The following is a 22936-nucleotide window of genomic DNA, read 5'->3' on the forward strand; positions in this document are numbered from 1 at the left end:
TGCTGAACTTGCAGACCAAAAGGTGCCAGGTTCAAATCCCAGGAGCAGAATGAGCACCCGCTGTTAGCCCCAGTTCCTGCCAACCTAGCAGTTCGAAAACATGCAAATGTGAGTAGATCAATAGGTACCACTCCGGTGGGAAGGTAACAGCGCTCCATGCAATCATGCCGGCCACATGACCTTGGAGGTGTCTACAGACAACATCGGCTCTTCAGCTTAGAAATAGAGATGAGCACCAACGGGTCAAGAATAGGGCTCTACAGTCACCCACCCATACACCGCCAGGACACTACACTTGGAGGACCATCATACTCGGACCACTAGTGATCACCTAAGTAATGTGCTTCTATCAGCAAAGTGCAGTTAAGCGTGCGTATAGGATAGCTATATGGGATAGCACAGGCCTAGGCCGACTTGGGCCCTCCAGGTGTTTTGGACTTCAACTCCCACAATTCCTAACAGCCGTAGGAATAAGTCCAAAACACCTGGAGGACCCAAGTTGGCCCAGGCCTGTATCTAAAACGCCAGCTCCAATGAAACCATATCTTCGAGCCATGGCATTTAAACTGCATGCATACTTCAGCAATAATACACAGCTCAACCTTCCTCTGAGAGACGAAGGCGGGAAAGAAGCTAGGGGGGCGGGGCTTCGAGTGGCACTCCCGCCCTCCCAGAATGCTGCGAGGTCGGTAGGCGGGGCTCTCGCGCGGGTGCTTGCTGGCGGCGGTTGGAAGGTGAGCGCGACCGTTGGGCGCGTGAGGGGCGGTGGGGGCGGGGGAGGAGAGGGAAGGGCGCGTGCAGTTCAAAAAGGGCGACCGTTGGAAGGGCGAGGGAAAGGGCACTGCCTGGAGGGGTGAAAAACGAAGGGAGCAGGAGCTGACTCCATGAGGGTGACTCATGAAGAGTCCTGTGCTGACATTGCCTTGCCTTCACAGCCCATTTGGCTCTCTTTTTATGCGCCCAGTGTCCTTCCCAGGTTTACACTGAGGCGTTCTGGGCAGAAATTCCACAGGGACAGAGCTTGGCCCACATAACAGTGGCAGGCATTCAGCTGAAGGGGCAAAGAGCCGCAGCACAGCCTCCTCTCTTTCCATACATGGAGCTCCACCTGTCAGTTGTCTGCCTTCGAAATGTTGATTAAAGCCCCCTTCCACACAGCTGTATAAAATCCCCTTTGAACTGGATTATATGGCAGTGTGGACTCTGGGGGCTTCCACACAGCCCTAGAACCCAGAATATCAAGGCAGATCATCCACCATATCTGCTTTGAACTGGGTTGTCTTCAGTCCACACTGCCATATAACCAATTTCAAAGCCGATAATGTGGGATTTTATGCAGCTGTGGGCCCTTCCACACAGCCCTATATCCAAGAATATCAAGGCAGAAAATCCTACAATATATCCTTTGAACTGGGTTATCTGAGTCCACACTCAGATAATGTGGGATTTTCTGCCTTGATATTCTGGGAAGTAGGGCTGTGTGGAAGGGCCCTGTGTGGATGGATCCTCAGATATGGTGGGTGATTTGCCTTGATATCTTGGGTTATATGGCTATGTAGAAGGGCCCTTAGATTCCCAGAGGAAGGGACAAGAAGAGAGTCTAAGGCCCTTCCACACAGCCGTATAACCCAGAATATTAAGGCAGATCGTCCACCATATCTGCTTTGAACTGGGTTATCTTGAGTACACACTGCCATATAATTCAGTTCGAAGTAGATAATGTGGGATTTTATGCTGCTGTGTGGAAGGGTCCTCAGATAACCCAGTTCAAAGAAAATATAGTGGGTAATCTGCCTTGATATTCTGGGTTATATGGGTGTGTGGAAGGGCCCTTAAAGATTCCCAGAGGAAGGGATGAGAAGAGAGTTTAAGGCCCTTCCACAAAGCCATATAACCCAGAATATCAAGGCAGATAATCCACCATGTCTGTTTTGAACTGGGTTACCTGAGTCCACTTTGCCATAGAATCCAGTTCAATGTGGATTTTATGCAGCCGTGTGGAAGGGGCCTGAATCTTAAGTAAATACTCTTCCTCCAAAGCCTTTCTTTCTATCCCTTGTTTGACTCTCCTTCCTGTGTGATGGGAGGCAGTTAACTGAGCTCTGATATCTTTGTTTTCCCTTTTTCTATGTGCTTCATTCATCATCAGGTTTTTTAGCTGATTATTTTCCTTGGTAGTATGCCGTATTGTTCCCTCTTTTTCATCATGGTTTTGTTAACTGATCCCCTGTTTTCACTACTTGGATTTATTATCGGTTTACACTGTAGCTTGAAAACAGAAGAACTTTAAACATTGGGAAATATTGCATTATTGTGAATCTTGTGTTTCTTCCTAGGCATCAACTAGTGATAATCTGAAAATTGTGAATAAAATGTGTTGTCGAAGGCTTCCATGGTAGGAATCACTGGGTTGCTATGAGTTTTCCAGGCTGTATGGCCATGTTCCTGTAGCATTCTCTCCTGACGTTTTACCCACATCTATGGCAGGCATCCTCAGAGATTGTGAGATCTGTTGGAAAGGAGGCAGTGGGGTTTATATATAGCTGTGGAATGTCCAGGATAGGAGAAAGAACTCCCATCCTGGGAGACTCCCATTGTCTGTCGAAACAAGTGTGAAATGTCGCAATTGATCAGCTTGATTAGCATTGAAAAGCCTTGTAGTTTCAAAACCTGGCTATTGCTGCCTGGGGATCCTTTGTTTGGGAAATGTTAATTGGCACTTGATTGATGGCAGTCTGGAATTCCCCTGTTTTTGGTGGTCTTTTTTTTTCTGTTTTGAGTCTGGTGTTTTTTTAAAATACTGGTAACCAGACTTCATTCATTTTCACGGCTTCCTCCTTTCTGTTGTAAGGCCATGTTCTCTCCTGATGTTTCACCTGCATCTGTGGCAACCATCCACAGAGGTTTGTTCAGAGGTCTGTTGGAAATGAGACCAGTGGAGTGTATATGTCCAGGGCAGGAGAAAGAACTCTTATCTTAACACCTTCCAAACAAAGGATGCCCCCAGGCAGCAACAGTCAGGCTTTGCAGCTAGACAGATAGATATACACCTCACCTGCTTCATTCCCACAGACTTTTGAGGATGCTTTCGACAAATGCAAACAAAACATCGGGAGAGAATGCAACTGGAACATAGCCATGCAACCCAGTGATTCCGGCCATGAAAGCCTTCAACAACACATTTCCTTCCACTTCCTTTGGCAGGTTGCTTCCCCCCCCCCCCAATTGCCTTTCAAATCTGAAGCCTCTTTGAGGTGGCATTTGCTCTCTGGTGCTCTGCAAAGTGTCGTGGTGCATCAATATATTAATAGGATTATAAAAGCCTGGAAGGAAACCAGCTGTAACAGGAGCTGTTAAAATTTGAATGCCAGGAAGCTGGGAAACACATTGTGTCTTAAGTAAGAGAAGGAACTGGGCTTTAAATTTTAAATTCTCAAGGAAAAGGGGAATGTTTAAGAAGGATGTTGTAGTTATGAACAGGCCTGAATGCTGAAACTAGAGGGAATAGAAATGGGAGGCTGTACAGGATTTTGAGCATTCCTTATCTGGACTTCTGAAATATAAAACATTACAAAATCCAGTATTGTCTACAATGGATGCCTGAGATAGTGATGTCTGTTTTCTGATGGTTCACTATACACATCTTAATGCACAGTTATTTAAAATATTTAATAAGATTACTTTCATTCTGTGTGTTTAAGGTGTTTGTAAAACATAAATGAATTTCATGTTTAGACTTGAGTTCCATCTCCAAGATATATCATTGTGTGTGTGTGCATGTGGATACATGGATGGATGGGTAGATAGATGCAAATACAGGCATTCCAAAATCCAGTATACTTCTGGTCGCAAAAAATTCGAATATGGGTTACTCAACCTGTTGTTTCTTTAACTTATTGTCAACAGCCTTTTAATCCTCTTGTGGGGAAAAACTAGGATATAAATTAAGTACTATAAATTAATTTATCGCAGAGATGTAGTCGTGAGCCATGGGAACAGATCCAGGGTTCGATCTCTATGCTTAAGAAAGGTTAGACATTGTTTACGTAGCTGTAATCAAATGCCTTTAAGATGAAAAAAATATTAGTGTAGGAAGCCAGAGAGGAAATAGAATAGCCGTGCAGATTATGTTCATAAAGTTTATTAGAAATATGCTTACTGTTGAAAGTTGCATATTGACAAGCGTGGACTGGAAAGAGGAGTTGTAGGTTTGTGTTGGTACATTGATGAGATCAGTATGAGGTCAATCTTTTCTGAACTGCAGGGATCAAATCCAAGCTAGCAGACCGGATATTCAGTAGGCACATATGTATGAAATCAGGACAGCCAGAAGAATAATTTTAAAGGTTTCAGTATAATAAACTTTATTTCTACCCCACCACCATCTCCCCGAAGAGACTCGGGGCAGCTAACAAAATACAGCACAGTGCCGTATATATAGAAATACATAAATCTAAAACAATACAGTATCATACTGTATATGATTTTCATGGGTTTTAAATTATACAAAACTGTATAATAAGGGCTATTTTACACATTACAGTATTATATCTACTGTAAAAGACTTGGAGCAGTGGGTTCAAATTACCAGAAAGGAGTTTCCACCTGAACATTAGGAAGAACTTCCTGATTGTGAGAGCCATTCAGCAGTGGAACTCTCTGCCTTGGAGTGTAGTAGAAGCTCCTCCTTTAGAGGCTTTCAAACAGGCTGGATGGCCATCTGTCAGGGGTACTTCAATTGTGCTTTTCCTACATGGCAGAAGGGGGTTGGACTGGAGGTAACAAGGTTGTGAACATAATATTCAAATAGTAGTTTTCCTGAAAGGTATAGTGCTATTAATGTTGAACTAGAACTTCCAGAGGTCAGGGTTTGAATTTCCACTCAGCCATGGAAACACGGTGATTGTGAACAGCTCTCATTCTTTCAACCTAAGGGGAAGGTTAGTGTTTTCCTTCTCTAAATAAATCTTGCCCAGAAAACCCTATGAAATTATTGCTTTTGGATGAAATTGGCTTGAAGACAGAAAAACCAAAATCGGGAGTCCTATGAATAGATGTGACAAGAAAGAGTAAATTAACTAAAGCTTGCTTGTTAAATACTAAGTAATACTAATGATGACTTACACATTCATTATCTTAGTGAATGATATTATTTTTAGCTAGTATTGGAAACCCAGCCTGTTAACTGATTTGAAACATGTATACAGATGTGACCTTTCTCAGAACAGCAAAAATTGTGTGGTGATTCTCTTTTTGAATATGTATTTATGAAAATTAAAAAAATAATGCAGAGCTAAGTACAGTGAGCGCTTCTGATGGAGTCAGAACAGGTGGTGGGACAGGAGGAGGCAAGGAAGAAGAAAGCTTATGTAAAAGCAGTCATGACAGATCAGAGACAGAATAATAACTTGAAAAGATGCTGCTTGGGAGCTTTTGAAAATTTGAGCAAGCAGATGGGTGGGTGGAGGAGAAATGCTGTGATGTAAAAATGCTGAAAATTCAGAGGATGCTTTTAGGACACATTTTGATGCAACTTGTACAGAAGCCAAAATGCATGAGATTAGTTTAATGTTTTGCTGTTCTATTAAAGCCAACACTTCTGATAAGCTCTCTCATTAAGCTTTCTCTATGACAATTACAGAATGACTGAAGATTGAACAGACAATGGGCTTTACGTACCTTGATGGAATTTTGTGCATGGAGACACATTACTTGCTATGGCATCTGAGACAGAAAAGGCCCATGCTCTTCTCCAGTCGTTCAGCACAGCCTCTATCATTTCAAGCCTAGGACTGGGGATTTTCTGCTTTGTAGCTGATAGACTTTTGCAGGTTTCCTTCATTCAGCAAAATGACTGGTTGCGGGCAATCTCTGATAACACTGTGCATGGTGTTGTGGGATTGTGGTCTTGGGCAATAGTGATTGGATTGAAGAAGAAAAGTGACTTTACAGAAGTCTTATTAGCTGGTTTCCTCTCATCTGTAATTGACATGGATCACTTCGTTTTAGCTGGTTCTCTTTCATTAAAGGTACGTAAAACCACAGATAATGACCTGAATTGTTATGAAGGAGTGACAAGTTTTTGATGATCCATGAACTTCTTTAGTGTTATTACTATTTACAGCCACTTCCTCATAGTAACACATTTATCATCTTTTTGATATCAAAAGAAACAATTGGAGCATGTCTTATTCTAGAGGCAGATAGTGTAAAGTTAATATTCTGGACAGATTATTATTTGGATTGCTTTAATGTGCTCTATGTGGGGCTGTCCCCACATAGATCACATTATCACCTGACCCAAAGAGCTGTAACAAAATTGTTAACAAGCTGGGTAAGGAGCACTCTATATTCTGTTCTATAGGCGATCATTCTTGGCCTAGTATGATTGTCTTCCAAGGGTGGAGCATAGAGCTCCTTTATTGCAGCAGCTCCATTGGGTGCAGGTCCATTGCTAGGTACATTTCAATGTGCTAGTGATGACCAATAAAGTCTTATATGGCTTGTTTTCAAGTTGTTTGAAGGACCATATCTCCCTTTATAAGCCTGTTTGAGCTCTTTAGATCTTCAGGCGAAGCTCTTCTCACTTTTTGACAATCTTCTCATGCTTGTTTGGTGGGAACAAGGGAGAGGACCTTCTCTATGGCTGCTCTGAGATGTTGGAAGCCCCTTCTTAGGAAGGCTAGGTTTCCTCTGTCCACAATTCAAAACATGGTTATCCTACCAGGTTTGTAAATAGTGACTATAAAGGGCCTCTACACTTATGTTGATTTTTATATTGTCTTTCACTTAACATTAAACATTTTTAACTCTACAATGTTGAATTATTTTAAAGAATGCTATAATTTTTAATCTGTGTTGCTTTTAATAATTTGCAAGTTTCTTGAATCCCATTATTGAGGAAAGGCAGGATATCAATGGATAAAGAGAACCAGCATGGTTTGAGTGTTCAATTACAACTCTGGCGATCATGGAAATCCATTGGGTGTCCTTGGAAAGTCACACATTCTCAGCCTCTGAGGAAAAAAAAACAACCTCCCTCTGCACAAATCTTGCAAAAAAAAACCTATGATAAATTTGCCTTAGGGTCTCCATAAGATGGAAACAAGGCATGCAGCAACAAATAAATAAAATATGTGGCTCTATGCATGTGTGGTTTCACCTGTTATGTTAGTCCCATATATTTCATGGGGTTTTCGTGGGCAAGGAATACTTAGGTGTGTTTCTTATTCTGAAATATAGCCAACAGTACTCATTAGCACTCCCATTGGAGTACTAACTACAACTAATCCTGATTAGCTTCCAAGTTCAAATAGAATCTGATGCAGTTAAGAGTATTTAAGATAGAATAAAATGACATTGTCATCCTTGTTGCTTCTGGGGCTGAGATTTCTTATCCACATATGCATTGTTAAAACCAAAGTGATAATAAATTTAAAAAAAATTACTATTAAGGTGAGTGGGTGAAACTGGTCTTAGAATCATGGCTTTCAGTCTTGGCTCTCTGGATATTTCAGGTTTCAATCCCTAGAATGTCTTACCTTGATTGTGTTGACTAGGACTTCTGAAAGTTGAAATCTAAAGCACCTGGCAAATCAGAGGTTGAGAACTGCCTTGGAGGGTGCTTGTCCCCAGGGAGAAATTCATACCCACCTATGTTTCTTTATATCAAGAATGGGAGTAATGAGACCCTTTGAATGCATTTGAACAGCCGCTCCAACATTCCTTACCATTCTTTGGTTGCATGAGTTAAGGATGTTTATTGCAGTGCAATTTCTTTATGGAGAGAATTGGATTTAGATAATATATGTTATGTGACACTGATGTTCCCCATTCATCAGCTCTTTAACTTGTTCACAGGCCACCTCCCTCACAATTTAAAAGATACAAAATTGTTAGAACATAGATTTGAGCTTGAACCCACCAAACTCAAGTAGAGAGACTTCCATGGTGATATGTCCCCAGAGCTTGTGTCATGAATCCTAGAGCAGGAAGACACACAACAGCTTTTGCTCAATCTATATGTCTCACATCTCAAGCTGTAGAAATGGTTTAATAATCCCCCAAAAGTCTAGTCAGAGACTTATTTGTGAATGTAATCTTTGCCTCTCCAATTCATCAGCCATTCTGTGGGCTTGTATAGAGATCTTGCTAAATACAACGTACTGAAATCTTTGTAATAATAATGTTGGAGGAAACTTGCTCCTCAGCTTGTGATGCAATCCTGTAGGCTTTTGTTATGCAGAAGACAGAATCTAAACAGTAGAAATGAAATTGAATAGGAACTGAACCTGATGGTGTGCTGCCCATTCCCTCCTCCATAGTCCCGAAACTGAAGCACATTGTGTTAGCCTAGCTCTGAATCCCATCTAGAGTCCCTCATTCTCATACTGCTTTTTATGAACAAGTTTCCCTGGCAGAATGAGGGCAGCATGCATACACAACCACATCCTCTAGTGTTTGTGAGAGCAAAGTGCCTCTCTCAAAGTAGAAAATGTAATTATATGCCTTGATTTTTCCTCGCCTTTAGAATCACTTTTCTTTAGTTTGTACCTGCACAACATGACACACGCACTTCTCTAAATAGAGGAACTGATAGCCTTTTCTTTAAATAGCAATTTTTATCTGTTATCCAATATTTAAGGAAACCATGCTGATCACTATCCTCAAAACAGCATCTGTATAGTTGTATAAGCAAAGTAATTTTCACCATTTGTTTGTTTTCCCACAGTTCCTCGCAATTATTATTTTTATTTGTATCTGCATCACTGCTAAGATGCGCAGAAGAGCAGGTATGAATGTTCCAATTCTTGAGCAGATGTGTGAAGACCTCAGTTTGAATTTCCAGTTACAATTCTTATTGCAAAGAGAAAATGTGTAGTGGTAGAAGAGAAATTCAAAGAGGTTTCACATATCTACACATAGATATACGTTTTAAATTGATACCTATAAAGCTGTTGTAGAAGCAAAAAATGCACCGAGTTGACGACCCAGCAACTCGGTGTCGCGATTTCGCACACCATTTTGCAGACAAAGTCGCTCAGATACGCCTTGAGCTCGACTCCAATTCCACCACAGTGCCAGGGGAGGTGATTGAGGCATCTGCTTGTCCGATTTTGTGGGATTCTTTTAGGCTTGTTCTTCCTGAGACCATGGTGGAGGTCCTTGGGGCTGTGAGGGCAACCACGTCGGTTCTGGACCCTTGCCTGTCTTGGCTAATCAAATCGGCCAGGGAGGGGCTGGTTGATTGGTTTGTGTTGATCATTAATGCATCGTTGGAGCAGGGTTTTTTTCCATCTTACCTGAAACAAGCTGTGGTTCGTCCACAACCTTAAAAAGGTTTCCCTTGACTCCACGGTGCTGAACAATTTCAGACCAATCTCCAACCTCCCTTTCTTGGGTAAGGTGCTGGAGCGGGTGGTTGCCTCCCAGCTCCAGGGCTTTCTAGATGACATCAACTACCTAGATCAGTCACAGTCTGGTTTCAGGCCTGGTCACGGCACCGAGACAGCCTTGGTCGCCTTGGTGGATGACCTCCGTAGAGAGCTGGACAGGGGGAGTGTGACCCTGTTGGTTCTCTTGGACATCTCAGTGGCTTTCGATACCAGCGATCATGGTATCCTTCTGGGACGACTCTGGGATGGGTCTCGGGGGCACGGTTTTGTCGTGGCTCCGATCCTTCCTGGAGGGTCAATCCCAGATGGTGAAGCTGGGAGACGCCTGCTCGGACCCCTGGCCTTTGAGCTGTGGGGTCACGCAAGGCTCTATTCTGTCTCCCATGCTCTTTTAACATCTACATGAAACCGCTGGGAGAGGTCATCCGGAGTTTTGGAGTTGGGTGTCACCTCTATGCAGATGACGCACAACTCTACTACTCCTTTCCACCTAATTCCAAGGAGGCCTCTCGGGTGCAGGACGAGTGCCTGGCCGCTGTGTCTATCTGGATGAGGAGGAACAAGCTGAAGATCAATCCCGACAAGACAGAGGTCCTCCTGGTCAATCGTAATCCGGACCGGGGTATAGGGTGGCAACCTGTGCTGGACGGGGTTACACTCCCCCTGAAGCCACAGGTCCGCAGTTTGGGAGTCCTCTTGGATTCATCGCTTACGCTCGAGGCTCAGGCGTCGGCGGTGTCTGGGAGGGCCTTCGCACAATTGAGACTCGTGCGCCAACTGCGACCGTACCTCGCGAAGGCTGATCTGGCCGGGGTGGTCCATGCCTTGGTCACCTCCAGACTGGACTACTGTAATGCGCTCTACGTGGGGCTGCCCTTGAAAACGGCTCGGAAGTTCCAACTGGTCCAACGACCGGCAGTCAGGATGTTAACTGGGGCCCCTTACAGAGAGAGGTCAACCCTCCTGTTCAAGGAGCTCCACTGGCTGCCATTTACTTTCTGAGCCCAATTTAAGGTGCAGGTGCTTACCTACAAAGCCCTGAACAGTTTGGGACCATCCTACCTCCGTGACCGCATCTCCGTCTACGAACCCACGCGTTCACTTCGGTCATCTGGAGAGGCCCTGCTCGTGATCCCGCCTGCGTCGCAAGCGCGGTTGGTGGGGACACGAGACAGGGCCTTCTCTGTGGTGGCCCCCGACTCTGGAACACCCTCCCCAAGGATCTCAGACAGGCCCCTACATTGGCAGTCTTCAGAAAGAACTTGAAGACCTGGCTGTTCCAATGTGCCTTCCCAGATTAATAGGAAATCTCCAACACCAAGTCCTATAAGCACTTTATTAGAACTAAGATTGTATATTGCACTCTGCACTTGCCCTATAAGCCTTATATATCACCTGTCACATCAGCACTTTTAATCTTGTACCCATTACTCTGGCCCGGCCCAGTTTTATTGTGTTTTAGCGTATTGTTTATTGCTTGTTGTTTATACTGTTTTAATTGTTTTAATTTGCCTTCTGTTTTGTATTGTTATATTGTGTGTTGAGGCCTTGGCCTTTGTAAGCCGCATCGAGTCCTTCGGGAGATGCTAGCGGGGTACAAATAAAGTTTAATAATAATAATAATAATAATAATAATAATAATAATAATAATAGTATAATTTTGTGCTGTATGTGGATTATTAGAATACTGGTGATCATATTTTTAAAAAAATCTTTAGTAGCATTCTTTTCATTTTTAGGAATAACTTGAAGCAACTGTAGCATTGAAATTAATGCAAAGGCCCTGATGGCACAGTGCGTTAAAGTGCTGAGCTGCTGAACTTGTGGACCAAAAGGTGCCAGGTTCAAATCCTGGGAGCGGAATGAACGGCAGCTGTTAGCCCCAGCTCCTGCCAACCTAGCAGTTCGAAAACATGCAAATGTGAGTAGATCAATAGGTACCACTCCGGCGGGAAGGTAATGGTGCTCCATGCAGTCATGCCAGTCACATGACCTTGGAGGTGTCTACGGATCATGCCGGCTCTTCGGCTTAGAAATGGAGATGAGCACCAACCCCCAGAATCGGTCACGACTGGACTTAACGTCAGGGGAAAAACCTTTACCTTTACTAATGTTCACCACAGACATGAGCTACTACAGAATCTGGGATGTGTTGTTTTCCCATCATGCAGAAAATGCACACATAATCTTGATTGGGATTTATTAATGTTGTCATTTTGGTTATAGATTCTTCAAAGAGCTCTCTAGTCACATGTACTCACATATATGATTGAACAACAGCAAAGGTTCTACCAGAACACTGTTTTGCACAACTAGCAACCACCAATTAATGAAAGAGCACCTACACAGCCTTGGATGAAGCACTGCTTCACACAAGGTATAAATAGTAGAGATCCATGCCAAATGATGTACTAATACCTAGCAACTTTGATTTTAAAAAAAGGATTAGTTAAATTCATTGGAGGATTAGGTTTTCATAACTACTATCAAGTGCCTTTTTGATTGCTCTCAACAGAGCCTTATTCTGTCTTAATTCCATGCACTACCATTCCTTTGTTGTTTCCTTTACACTATTGATAACAACTAGGTATGAATGAAGAAAATTGAATTATTCTATCAGTCTTACTGATGCTCCAAATGCAAGAGGTTTGGCATAGTCCTACTAGCATCTGACATGAAACCCTTTGTTCTTAACCTACTACGGTATGTATTCCATCATGAATCGGTGAATGAAGTACAAGACGAGAAGATATCACCATATGCAATCCATTATAAGAACAAAGGAATGGCTGGAGAAATCCCAGCTCCTCAGTTAGGACAATGTGGCATGAAAATAGGATTGTCCCCTTTTTTTGCTCTTCTAAGATCCTGGTGGTTTTGAATACAGTACCATAAGTTTCACTTCTTACATTGAGTGTTTATGTGTGTTCATGTTACTTGTCAGTTTATGGCAATGTCATGAATTTCTTAGGATTTTTTTAGGCAAGGAATACTGATAGATTGTTTTTGCTCGTTTCTTTCTCTGAATTATAGCCTACAGTGTTTTGCAGTGGTTTGATCATTGGACTGCAACTCTGGAGATCAGGGTTGGATTCCTTGCTCGGCCATGAAAACTAACTGGGTGCCCTTGAACAAGTTGTGCACTCAGCCCCAGAAAACACCATGTCCTTACGGTCATTATTTTGGAAAGGACTTGAAAGCCCATAGCAACCTGATATTCATTGGTAGTCTCCCATCCAAAACTACTGATTGTTTAGCTTCCAAGATCAGATGGGATGTGGTGTTTTTATGTTATGAAAAAACAAACACTGAAAGAAAAAAAGTGGCAGCCTTACACAATAGTAGTTAAGTTTTTTTAAAAAAAATATTTTCTGCTGCAGGTCTTGCTTATGTTGTGCATGGCACTGGCCAGGAGATGATTCTGCATCTGAGTAATCAATGGCTACCTGTTTGCCTGTAGAATTAACAAGAAATATTGTGCTGCATCATGGAAAGAAGCTTTCTCATTCCAGAATATTTTCCTATGGGAATGTTTCTGTTGTCACCCTATAGGCACCATTCTCAAATATTTTTCTAAATTTCAGCTCTTTCTCAAACTTCTTTCTTCCCCTTTTCTATCTATCTTTTAAAAAAACATCCTTGATAGTTCTTTATTGCACTTTTTTCATCTTTGCTTCACCCATATCTGGAAACCACTCAGTTCCTGTGTAAAGGGATCTGATTTTGATTCTGTTCTTTTCCAACTTGCATAGCAGGGCTACACATTATCAATTGGATCTTATATTGAAATTCATAATACAGTACATGTGTTTTACTGCAGAACTACAATTGATGGTTTTTTTTAAAAAAAATGAGAATAAAACCAATATAATGTATTCTGTGCATTTCATAATATTTTTGGAAACCTCAGTTTTTTCCTGGTTTACTTTTTCTCTTTTTGTGGATGTTTATGTAGGAAAGGATGCCTTCGAAAGGAAAATATAAATCAGGAGCATGAATTAACTATGTATTAGATCTTGACTTTGGAGATCAGTCTTCTCTTGTTTTAAAACAAAGACATGAAAGCTGTTTTCATCCTGTTCCAGTAGATGGCACACTTCACAAGAGCTCTAATTGCAGACCAGTTTTGCAAGTAGGGTTCTTAATTTAACCGCCAAATCTAGATCTAATATTGGAGTGTGCGAGGGGATATGGCTATATGTTTTTGTGTGTGTGTGTATCATAACCTCAAAGCACTTCAAAAATTATGACTAGGCATGTTAACCTAAGGCTTTAGTTGCATTTGGATAATGAATTGAACTAAAGCAATTTTATAGTAATATCATACTATGGTTTTACAGTTCATATAAGTTGCTGGAAGAAACAAATGGTTTAGTAAGATCGATGGTTTTAACATTTTTAATGCTTTTATTCCAGCAAGAGCAGCTATTTTTGGTGTTAATATTATGTCATGTTCTTGTATGTTTTCAGTAATTGCAACATTTCTTTTTTAAGTTACGTTAATTTGACCTATGTACTATTGGTTTTTTGTATTGTTTTAATTGTTACTTGCTGTAAATGGCCCTGAGTCCCTTCTGGGAGAGGAGGTGGGATATACATAAATATTATTATTATTATTATTATTATTATTATTATTATTATTATTATTATTATTATATAGTTCATAAACACAACAGTAATTTTAAAAATATTAAGTATTGGAGCAGCATTAGTAGCATTGCTTTTCTTGACAGATGAAGACCTGTTTAGTCTTGATAACACCCATTTTGTGTAAATTATCTTTGACATCACATACAGTAGAGTCTCACTTATCCAACATAAATGGGCCGGCAGAACGTTGGATAAGCGAATATGTTGGATAATAAGGAGGTATCAAGGAAAAGTCTATTAAACATCAAATTAGTTTATGATTTTACAAGTTAAGCACCAAAACATCATGTTATACAACACATTTGACAGAAAAAGTAGTTCAATATGCAGTAATGCTATGTAGTAATTCCTGTATTTACGAATTTAGCACCAAAATATCACGATGTTTTGAAAACATTGACTACAAAAATGTGTTGGATAATCCAGAATGTTGGATAAGTGAATCTCTACTGTAATTAGAAGCATATTGTTTCTGATCATAGCATCTCTGCTTACAACTAACAATGTAAGTCAGTGATCAGAAATGATAAAATAGTGATTTCAAATTTAGAAGATAACAAGCAGAGACTTGCATTATCTACCTATGTTTTTGCAAGATGCCCCTGCTCTAAGATCCCATTTCCTCTATAATATTTATTTCAGTGTTTAAATAAAGTCAGTGGAATGTAGAGATTCCACCTGTAACTAAGTACTTGATTTGGCCTGCTAAGAGGTCTGGGCAGTAAAAAATACATTGATTTTTTGCTTTAATCTTAGAGGTATGAAGATTATTGCCTAGAAATGACTACTGCTTTAACATATGAGGAATGGGGATTTTGAGTGGAAATCCAGACTAACCACATCTTAGATATGAAATATCAATAGTGTATTACACTGCTGAAATGTAGTTTCTGTCAGCATAGTCCTCCAGCCTATAATAGGAATATAAGGACTGTACTGCAGTATTACTACATAAAATGTTCTTGTTGTGTGCCTTCAGATCTTTTCTAACCTATGGTGGTCCTAAGGCAAACCTTTCACAGGGTTTCCTTGGCAAGATTTGCGCAGAAGTTTGCCATTGCCTTCCTCTGAGGCTGAGAGACAATGACTTGGCCAAGGTTACCCAGTGAGTTTCATGGCTGAGCAGAAATTTGAAATATGTTGGAACATGACTCCAGAATCATTGTCTTAACACTCAAACCACTATGCCACACAGTACTCTTTGAAATGGTGTTCCACAGAATCAGCCTATAAGCTACCAGTTTGCAGCGAACCTTTAGGAAACCATGGGAATACAACAATAATACGGTATATATAGGACTGGTCCTTGGCATATAGGGGAAAATGCCATCAGGTGTCTTAGAAATAATTTTTTCAGCACAGAACGGGGTTACAAGTAATAGACAATACTGCAGCATTGTTTTAAGCCAGGCCTGTACAACTTGTGGTCCTCCAGGTATTTCAGCCTCCAACTCCCAGAAACCCTAGCCAGCTGTTCCAATAGTCAGGAATTCTAGAGTCCAAGTCCAAAACACTTGGAGGGCCATGAGTTGTGCAGCATGTTTTGAGCCAGTGGTTTTCAACCTGTGGGTCCCCAGGTGTTTTGCCTACAACTCCCAGGAATCCCAGCCAGTTTACCAGCTGTTAGGATTTCTGGGCCAAAACATCTGGGGACCGACAGGTTGAGAACCACTGTTTTAAGCCATTCTTTCAGTCAAATTTGCAGTTAAAATGTAATTTATCTGGACACTATTGCAGGAGTGTGATAAACCTCTTTTTCCAATGATCTGTTAAGGAGAAATATCTCTACAAATTCTCAGGACATTCAAAAGAGACTTCAAATATATAAAACAATGAATTAGATTCTAAGTGTTAAGTATACACTTTTCTTGTAATACAAGCAACTCTGTGAATTATGTGTTTCTTTCACTTAGGCTGCCTTGACTCTTCCACAAAGACCATTTCTTCACTGTACTACTGTGATCCCTGTTGTGTGTCTGACGTTGAAATTTATTATGCATCTTTTGAAGCTGAAAGATTCTTGGTGCTTTCTTCCCTGGATGCTGTTTATCTCCTGGACTTCACATCATGTTCGAGATGGAATTCGCCATGGTTTGTGGATCTGCCCATTTGGAAAGACTGTTCCCCTGCCTTATTGGCTTTATGTGGCAATCACAGCCTCTTTACCTCATCTCTGTTCTTTTATTATGTATTTAACAGGAACAAGGGAACTAATGTCGATAAAACATGGGATTCATATTGATGTTTAAGGATGGTTGTGGTTGTGTCACCAAAATAATTCACTTGTGATATAAACTGATATCACAAAGCTTTATATAGCAGGAGTATTGATTCTTTGAGGCCAGTGTTGCACAAGGTAATGTGATTCAACAATGTCTTGAGCTGTCACTTTCAGCTTCTCCTATAGACATTTTTATTTCTTTTTATTCAAAAATTGGTTAAGCATTAATAAGGATGAACATATGCTAAAACTATGGTCTTTGCACTTTTGCCAGTGCAGAGTGACTGATCCACCCACAGCTCATGAATTTTAATTTCAGGAAGCTATTGAAATTTGTTATCCCCTTTTCTGCCTCTTTATTAGGAGAAGGAAAGAGTCATAGACTGGAAACAGAGAAAAGTGTTGTGGGACATTTGGGGTAGCATATTTCCTGGGAAGCAGAGAAGACTGTTGTGGGTGTCCTCCACTTTTAATTTTTAAAAGTATTTATTTATTAAAGTCTTCCTCTTCTGTCTCCTCCACTATAACTCCTTTACTTCTTGTCATTTTCTGTTCACAGATTTCTGTCTTTGAGCCTTGTGCTTTCTTTAATTCACTGTCTTATATACTGATCTGTTCAGATAAAGAATCCTTAAAACGCTGCTAAAGACCAATACATGTGTAACAATAGATATTACTTAGAATTGCATTTTAATTTTATTTATTATGTTTTAATGGTATTTTTAACCACACACACAGGACCATTTAATTGTTTTTGTTTATATATAATATATATATATATATATATATATATATATATATATATATATTTGTTTTGTTTTAAATTGATCAAACTGTGTGATTGTTAGCCGCCTTGATTTCCATCAGGGAGAAAGCTGGGGTATATATAAAGGTAATAATAATACCCAAAAACAGTGATCTACCACTTTATGGGATTTACACTTTATGTTTGGGGTCAACAACTGGATGCTTAGAAGCCAAAACTCAGCTCCCCATAGAGCACTCCCTAAACCTTCATTGCTACTTTGAGAGACTTAAGTATTATGTTTACAGTTTGCAGAGATCTTCTATTTGTACAGTTTAACGTATTTGGAAGATTACCTTATCTCTAAAGTAAGGGTTTGGACAAAATCCCAAAGGAATGAAGCAAAATCCTGATTGTGTCAAAATGCTGCTTGTGATAAAGTGATTGATGCATTTCTTTAAGGGTTTACACTGGTATTACAAAAAATGAACAGTTCTGGAAAGGTAATGGCAGCTCAAAGGATTTTCCATTTACAGTACATGCGTTCTTGTTGTGTTTTAATTTGCTAGCTGAAGTGAATTTTAATATTCTTTCTACTTTGCAGAAAAATACTTAACTGCTATTTTATTTTATTGCATCAGTGGGATTCATGATTCCCTACATTTTTAATAGAAATACTGGTGGATGTAAAATATAGTAACAAGTTTGTGAAAATGGAATTACCGTAATTCAAGGTATGTTTCCCGTTTTTGGTAACTTTCTATAAGAGCACTTTTAAATCAAAACTACTGATAAATCTAGTTTCCTTGTCTTTGAAGATCTTAAATTATTCTCAAATTTACCTTAGTAGCTGAATCTTTTACAGAAGAGTGTCTGTTAGATGTAGATGACTGTAGAATAGTTAGTAGTATGGTCAAGGTAAAGAGAAGGATTTGCATTCTTTGGGCATTTTACAGCTGCTTCTAACAACATAAGTGTGACTAAAATAGAGCTAATTGTTCCCCACAGCTTAAAATAGAAATGGGGTATGTGTTTGGTTATAATATTAAGCCAAGCAGTGATTGTATTCCCAAATTGGGAGAATTTTAAAATGGAACAAAATGCAGTTAAGCCGTAAGTTCCATACTGGAAATGATTATACAGTAATTATGATGTAAACAATAAAAGGACTGCATTTGTACACTTGTACACTTCAGAGCTAGTGAAAAAAATAATGGGCAACAATCCATGGATGAGCATATGGCCTTGACTTTGCACCTTACATTCTGTTGCACCAAATTATTGAAAATGGTTGTCTGTGGCCCATTGCCAGTCTGCAAACTGACTGCTGTAGCACAAAGCGTATCCAGGGAGGGGGGGAAACAGTTCTATTCAGTGGGCACAAATATGGTATTGATACCAGGCACATTAGGGGAAATTCTGGTTCTCATTCTTAACATCCAGTCCACTATTTTTTTTCCTAAATGGAAACCCAAATGTGGGGCAAAAGATAATAGCCATTTCTCACAGTTGTTCCCCTTTGGCGACACGATGTAACTGAACCTTGAGGTACCTTTTGCAGGGCAAAATTATGGATTGTAATATGTCCCATGGGTAAGTTGAAGGTCATTTCACAGAAGAGTAAGTGCTGGTGCCCTGGCTGCCACGGCTGCCATTTCCCAACCCAGGCATTCAAAAAGGTCTAAAGTGGTGTAGCGGCAGCGAGAGTTGAGTAGGTTGGTGTTTCTTTTATTTTCTCCAGGGACAAACTAAGGTCTTGCCTTTTGCCACTCAATTCAGATACTGTTTCTTTTCTTTTCTTTGATAAAAGTTAAGATACAATGCTCACATTGACCCCTTGAGAAGTAAACCCAGGTTTTGGAGCAATCTTTTAGCTAAAATTTCTAGGCATACATGAATATATAGATGCTATATAACATTCATTACTAGTAGGCACTGATTCGTTATTGGCTGTTTGGGCCATTATTTTAGCATAGTGTCAAACATTTTCTTGTAGTCTGTTGTGTTTAAGCATGTTAATGACAGGTAAGCCAAATAGACTGTATCTTAGATAACAAATCTTGTGATTTTATGGAGATGTGACCTTCCAGAGGCTGAATCGCAGTTGCTGTTATTGCTCACCATTGACCAGGGCTGATGGAACTTCATTCCAACAATATCTGGAGGGCCACATATTCTTAGCCTGTTTTATTTGATGACAGTCACTTCTATAATGCAAAATCAATTTTTAGTCCCACCTAAAGTAAATATATTGAAATTAGGGTGACTTTTAAGATGTACTTTCATGGGTTCTTGTTATTCTTTATCCTAAAATGTCATTGTTTCTTCCAGGTTCTTGCTCTTACTGAAAGATGCAATGCATATCTGGGAATAACTGCAAAATGCATAGGAACATAAGGCACAAAGAGTCAAATTATTGGGTTGTTGTATGTTTTCCGGGCTGTATGGCCATGTTCCAGAAGTATTCTCTCCTGACGTTTCGCCCACATCTGGAACATGGCCATACAGCCCGGAAAACATACAACAATCCTGTGATCCCGGCCATGAAAGCCTTCGACAACACAGTCAAATTATTTTTCCATTTGGCCTAGATTTCAGATCTAGCATTGTCTGTTTCATTCAGCAACCATTCATTTGGGCACCCGGCAGAGTCTTTAATAGCAATCTGATCCTTTTAATTAGTGATGCCAGGGATTGAATTTAGCACCTGTCTCTTCAAGACCAGAGTAACTGTTGCTGTCTGAAAGAAGACTTTAAATAAGTCTTCCTAGGGCAGTGGTTCTCAACGTGTGGGTCCCCAGATGTTTTTGCCTTCAACTCCCAGAAATCCTAACAGCTGGTAAACTGGCTGGGATTTCTGGGAGTTATAAGCCAAAACACCTGGAGACCCACAGGTTGAGAACCATTGTTCTAGGGCATAATCTTTAGCTAAATTATTTTTAATGCTTACATAGACAATCAGGCCTGAATTGGCATTTATGTTCCCTGCAGTGGACTTCTAAACATATATAATCGGTGCACTTATGCAACCTTTCAGGTGTGAGTGAACTTCCTATTATGCTTTAAGGCCATCCCTTCTATGTTGAGCAAGAGCCTTATTTGTTTAGCACAATGCCAAAAACTCTTAATTTTTAGTGTGAAGAGGTATGTATTTTCTCTCTCAAAATACTTGAGGAATTGTTTTTCCCCATTTGGTGCAATATTTTGAGAATAGGGATTGCTTACAAATTAAATCTTGAAAGTGGAATTTTGCCACAAACATTTACCATGATACAAAAATAGATGTATTCATCCAATGTCCTTAGCAGGAAAGGGATAAGCAGCCAAATAACAGAATGGTTCAATATCTTTATACTTTGTTCAGAAGTTGCATTTGTTCCTCTGATACGGCTTTCCTTTTAAAACCTATTTAAATGTTTGTAGTTTGGGTGCCTAAGATTTTGTAATACACAGCTTGTTTATCAGCATTCCAAAGTCATGTCTTTATTACTTTAGTACAGGAGTGTTACAGGATTCAATCTTATAGTGGTACAGAGTTCTAGAAAGGTATGTCTGGTGATAAATGCATGTTTATGCAACAATGTCTAGAATTAGACATTTTTGTCTATTTAAGCATGCTTTTATTGGAAACATAGTCCACCTTGCCTGCACAAAGTTTTGTTCTGTTCCTAATTATTTTATGGAAACAAAAGTATTCACTGTTCACTTGCATAAAAGTATTTATTTAGCCTCCAAAATACTTTGCATTTGTACTATTTGTAGGATGTTGCCACAGGCATTTCAGGTCTTTTAAAGAAAAATAACATTTTAAATGGTTAGAAATACTACCAAAAACTGTTACTTTTGGAGTATTAATTACAAATTATAGTAATTACATCTTATTTGTAACTTGGGTACTGCCTGTATAGATAAGGGAATCAATGGGTCCTTTGGGGAAGTCCTGGGTCCTTTGGGGAAGTCAGCCCAAGTCATCACACTATAGTTGCTAAATTTTAATTTGATAATGAAATTTTTAGCAGAACTTTCTTTTTTGATCCTAAATACCAAATTTTAAAGGAAGCTAATGGGTGAAATGACATGAAGATGCATCATCATCATCATCATCATCATCCCACTTTATCTCCCCAAAGGAGACTCAAAACAGCTTGACATAAAAGCATCAGTATACAATTTTAAATATACAAATATTAAAACATAATTAAATACAAACAGCACTAAACATTCAGTTAAAATCCATTAAAACATATTCAAAGTTAAAAATCACAGCATCCCCTCACTAGATCTTGATTGCTTTTCTTTTAAGGTAGGGTGGAAACTCTGAAGTTAACATAAATAGTTAAATATTGTGGGTGGTTTTTAGTAGGATTGTTCTAGGGTGTAATGGAGCAGAAATCAAAACACTTAACAGACACAAATTACCATCTAAAGTTGACTGCACTGTCTCTCTATATTAATTCAGTAATCTGCTTTTCATCTAGGATTATCAAATTATCTTACAACAATGGATATTAATAACAGAAATCCAGTCTAAGACATTGTGTTTCTTGAGTGTGTCTATAGCACTGTGTTGTAACCCATAGCAAAAGATACACTTTATGGGAATTAAAATTCTAAATACCAGGAGGACTGATTTGGGATTCATTGATATGTAGAGAGATAAATTAACAGATGTCACCTCCTTTTACTATCCAGAGTGTTCTGTGTAGAAATTGCTCAGGAAGGTCTGTTGATGTCAGAAAATTATCTATAGTGTAGGTATCAGGAAAACTACTTTAGGGAAGGTATTCTATAGCTGGGATATTACCACTGAAAAGCCTTCATTGACACTTATAAGAACCAATCAGTGAAATCATGTTATCGCTAAGAAGAATGTCACATAATAATCCCCTGAAGCACTTGTTCCAATTTCCCAAAATAAAAGTATTTTAAATTACTGTCAATGAACTGTATGAACACTGTGTAATAAAAGGTAATTGTAGAGTTTTGTGACTACTGTTCCTTGCATTGATTTGAAAGTAAAAGCTATAAAGAGTCTCGGAAGTTTTGCTTGGCTGAAATGTTACTGTATTTCACAATTACTTTGACTCTTCTCCCTGCTCAGCATCAACACAATTACAACTTTGCATTCCCTGAAAGAGACAGAAGTTCTATTTCAACATACTGATATATGTTCATGTTATCTATCCATTTTGTGCAAATTGTTGACCACAACTGTGACTGTCTATTGTTTTCAAAGTGGCATTAAAAATGTTTATTAACTGTATTTGCATTGTGTATTTCATCATGTTCACTCACTTGTTTTCTCAATGTAACTTATTTTCTTTCTTGTAACTTTTTTGTTTGTTCAGTGCTGTGATAGCATCAGGTAGGTGATGATTCTTTACCAGAGCAATAAAATGTAAAACCCTATTTTATCAAAATACCAGTGGCTGTGTATCGTAGTTGCGTGAACTAGCTTTCTGGATTAAACCAAATATCTGTCTGATCCTGAGCTGTTTCCAAATAATTCTTAGGTAAAACTTAAAGATGATAGTAATCTCATATTATTTTGTATTTGAAAATATTTTAAAATCAAACCCTTCAAGCATTTGTTGCTTAGAGAGTGCACTTTATCCACAAGTAGCTGAAAGTAAATCCCATTGAGAATTTAATTTGCATCTATGTAGATTTTGCAGGAGTGGGCAACTGCAAATGGGTGGAACCATTTCTCAATTACACATTTCCTGCAGGGGCTGCTCCAGTTCTGTGGATATAACTGGAAGTAACATCATATCACTTCTGGTTTGATTTTTGGTGTTTTACAGTTTGGCAGATTGACAGCATACAAATCAAAATAATGTTGACAAAAATGACTTTGATAAACTGAATCACCATATACATGTGTCTGTGCTGGAAATAGATGGAAACAGTGCCAGCCCAGTGAAC

General features: G+C 39.5%; 1 protein-coding gene across 2 annotated transcripts; it reads left to right on the forward strand.

Annotated features, from left to right (window-relative positions):
* The first annotated feature begins 631 nt into the window (after positions 1-631).
* tmem267 (transmembrane protein 267) lies at positions 632-22274 on the forward strand. 2 transcript variants are annotated; one of them, XM_003216196.4, is made up of 3 exons: positions 632-734; positions 5642-6029; positions 15959-22274. In XM_003216196.4, the coding sequence occupies exons 2-3, from the start codon at positions 5718-5720 to the stop codon at positions 16292-16294; spliced, it is 648 nt and encodes a 215-aa protein (XP_003216244.2). In that variant the 5' UTR covers positions 632-734; positions 5642-5717; the 3' UTR covers positions 16295-22274. The 2 variants fall into 2 exon arrangements, with proteins under 2 accessions (XP_003216244.2, XP_016846366.2); XM_016990877.2 differs by lacking the exon at positions 632-734 and adding an exon at positions 3417-4940.
* The last annotated feature ends 662 nt before the right edge of the window (positions 22275-22936 follow it).

Source organism: Anolis carolinensis, chromosome 2 (assembly GCF_035594765.1).
Source record: "Anolis carolinensis isolate JA03-04 chromosome 2, rAnoCar3.1.pri, whole genome shotgun sequence".
In the NCBI taxonomy this organism is placed as follows: Eukaryota; Metazoa; Chordata; class Lepidosauria; order Squamata; family Dactyloidae; genus Anolis; species Anolis carolinensis.

What these genes read in the sequence shown, in the direction of transcription:
- tmem267 (XM_003216196.4), top strand. Translation starts at nt 5,718, where the DNA reads ATGGCATCTGAGACAGAAAAGGCCCATGCTCTTCTCCAGTCGTTCAGC. An exon ending in CTGGTTCTCTTTCATTAAAG is followed by an intron (nt 6,030 to 15,958) that starts GTACGTAAAACC and finishes TCTTTCACTTAG; the next exon opens with GCTGCCTTGACTCTTCCACA.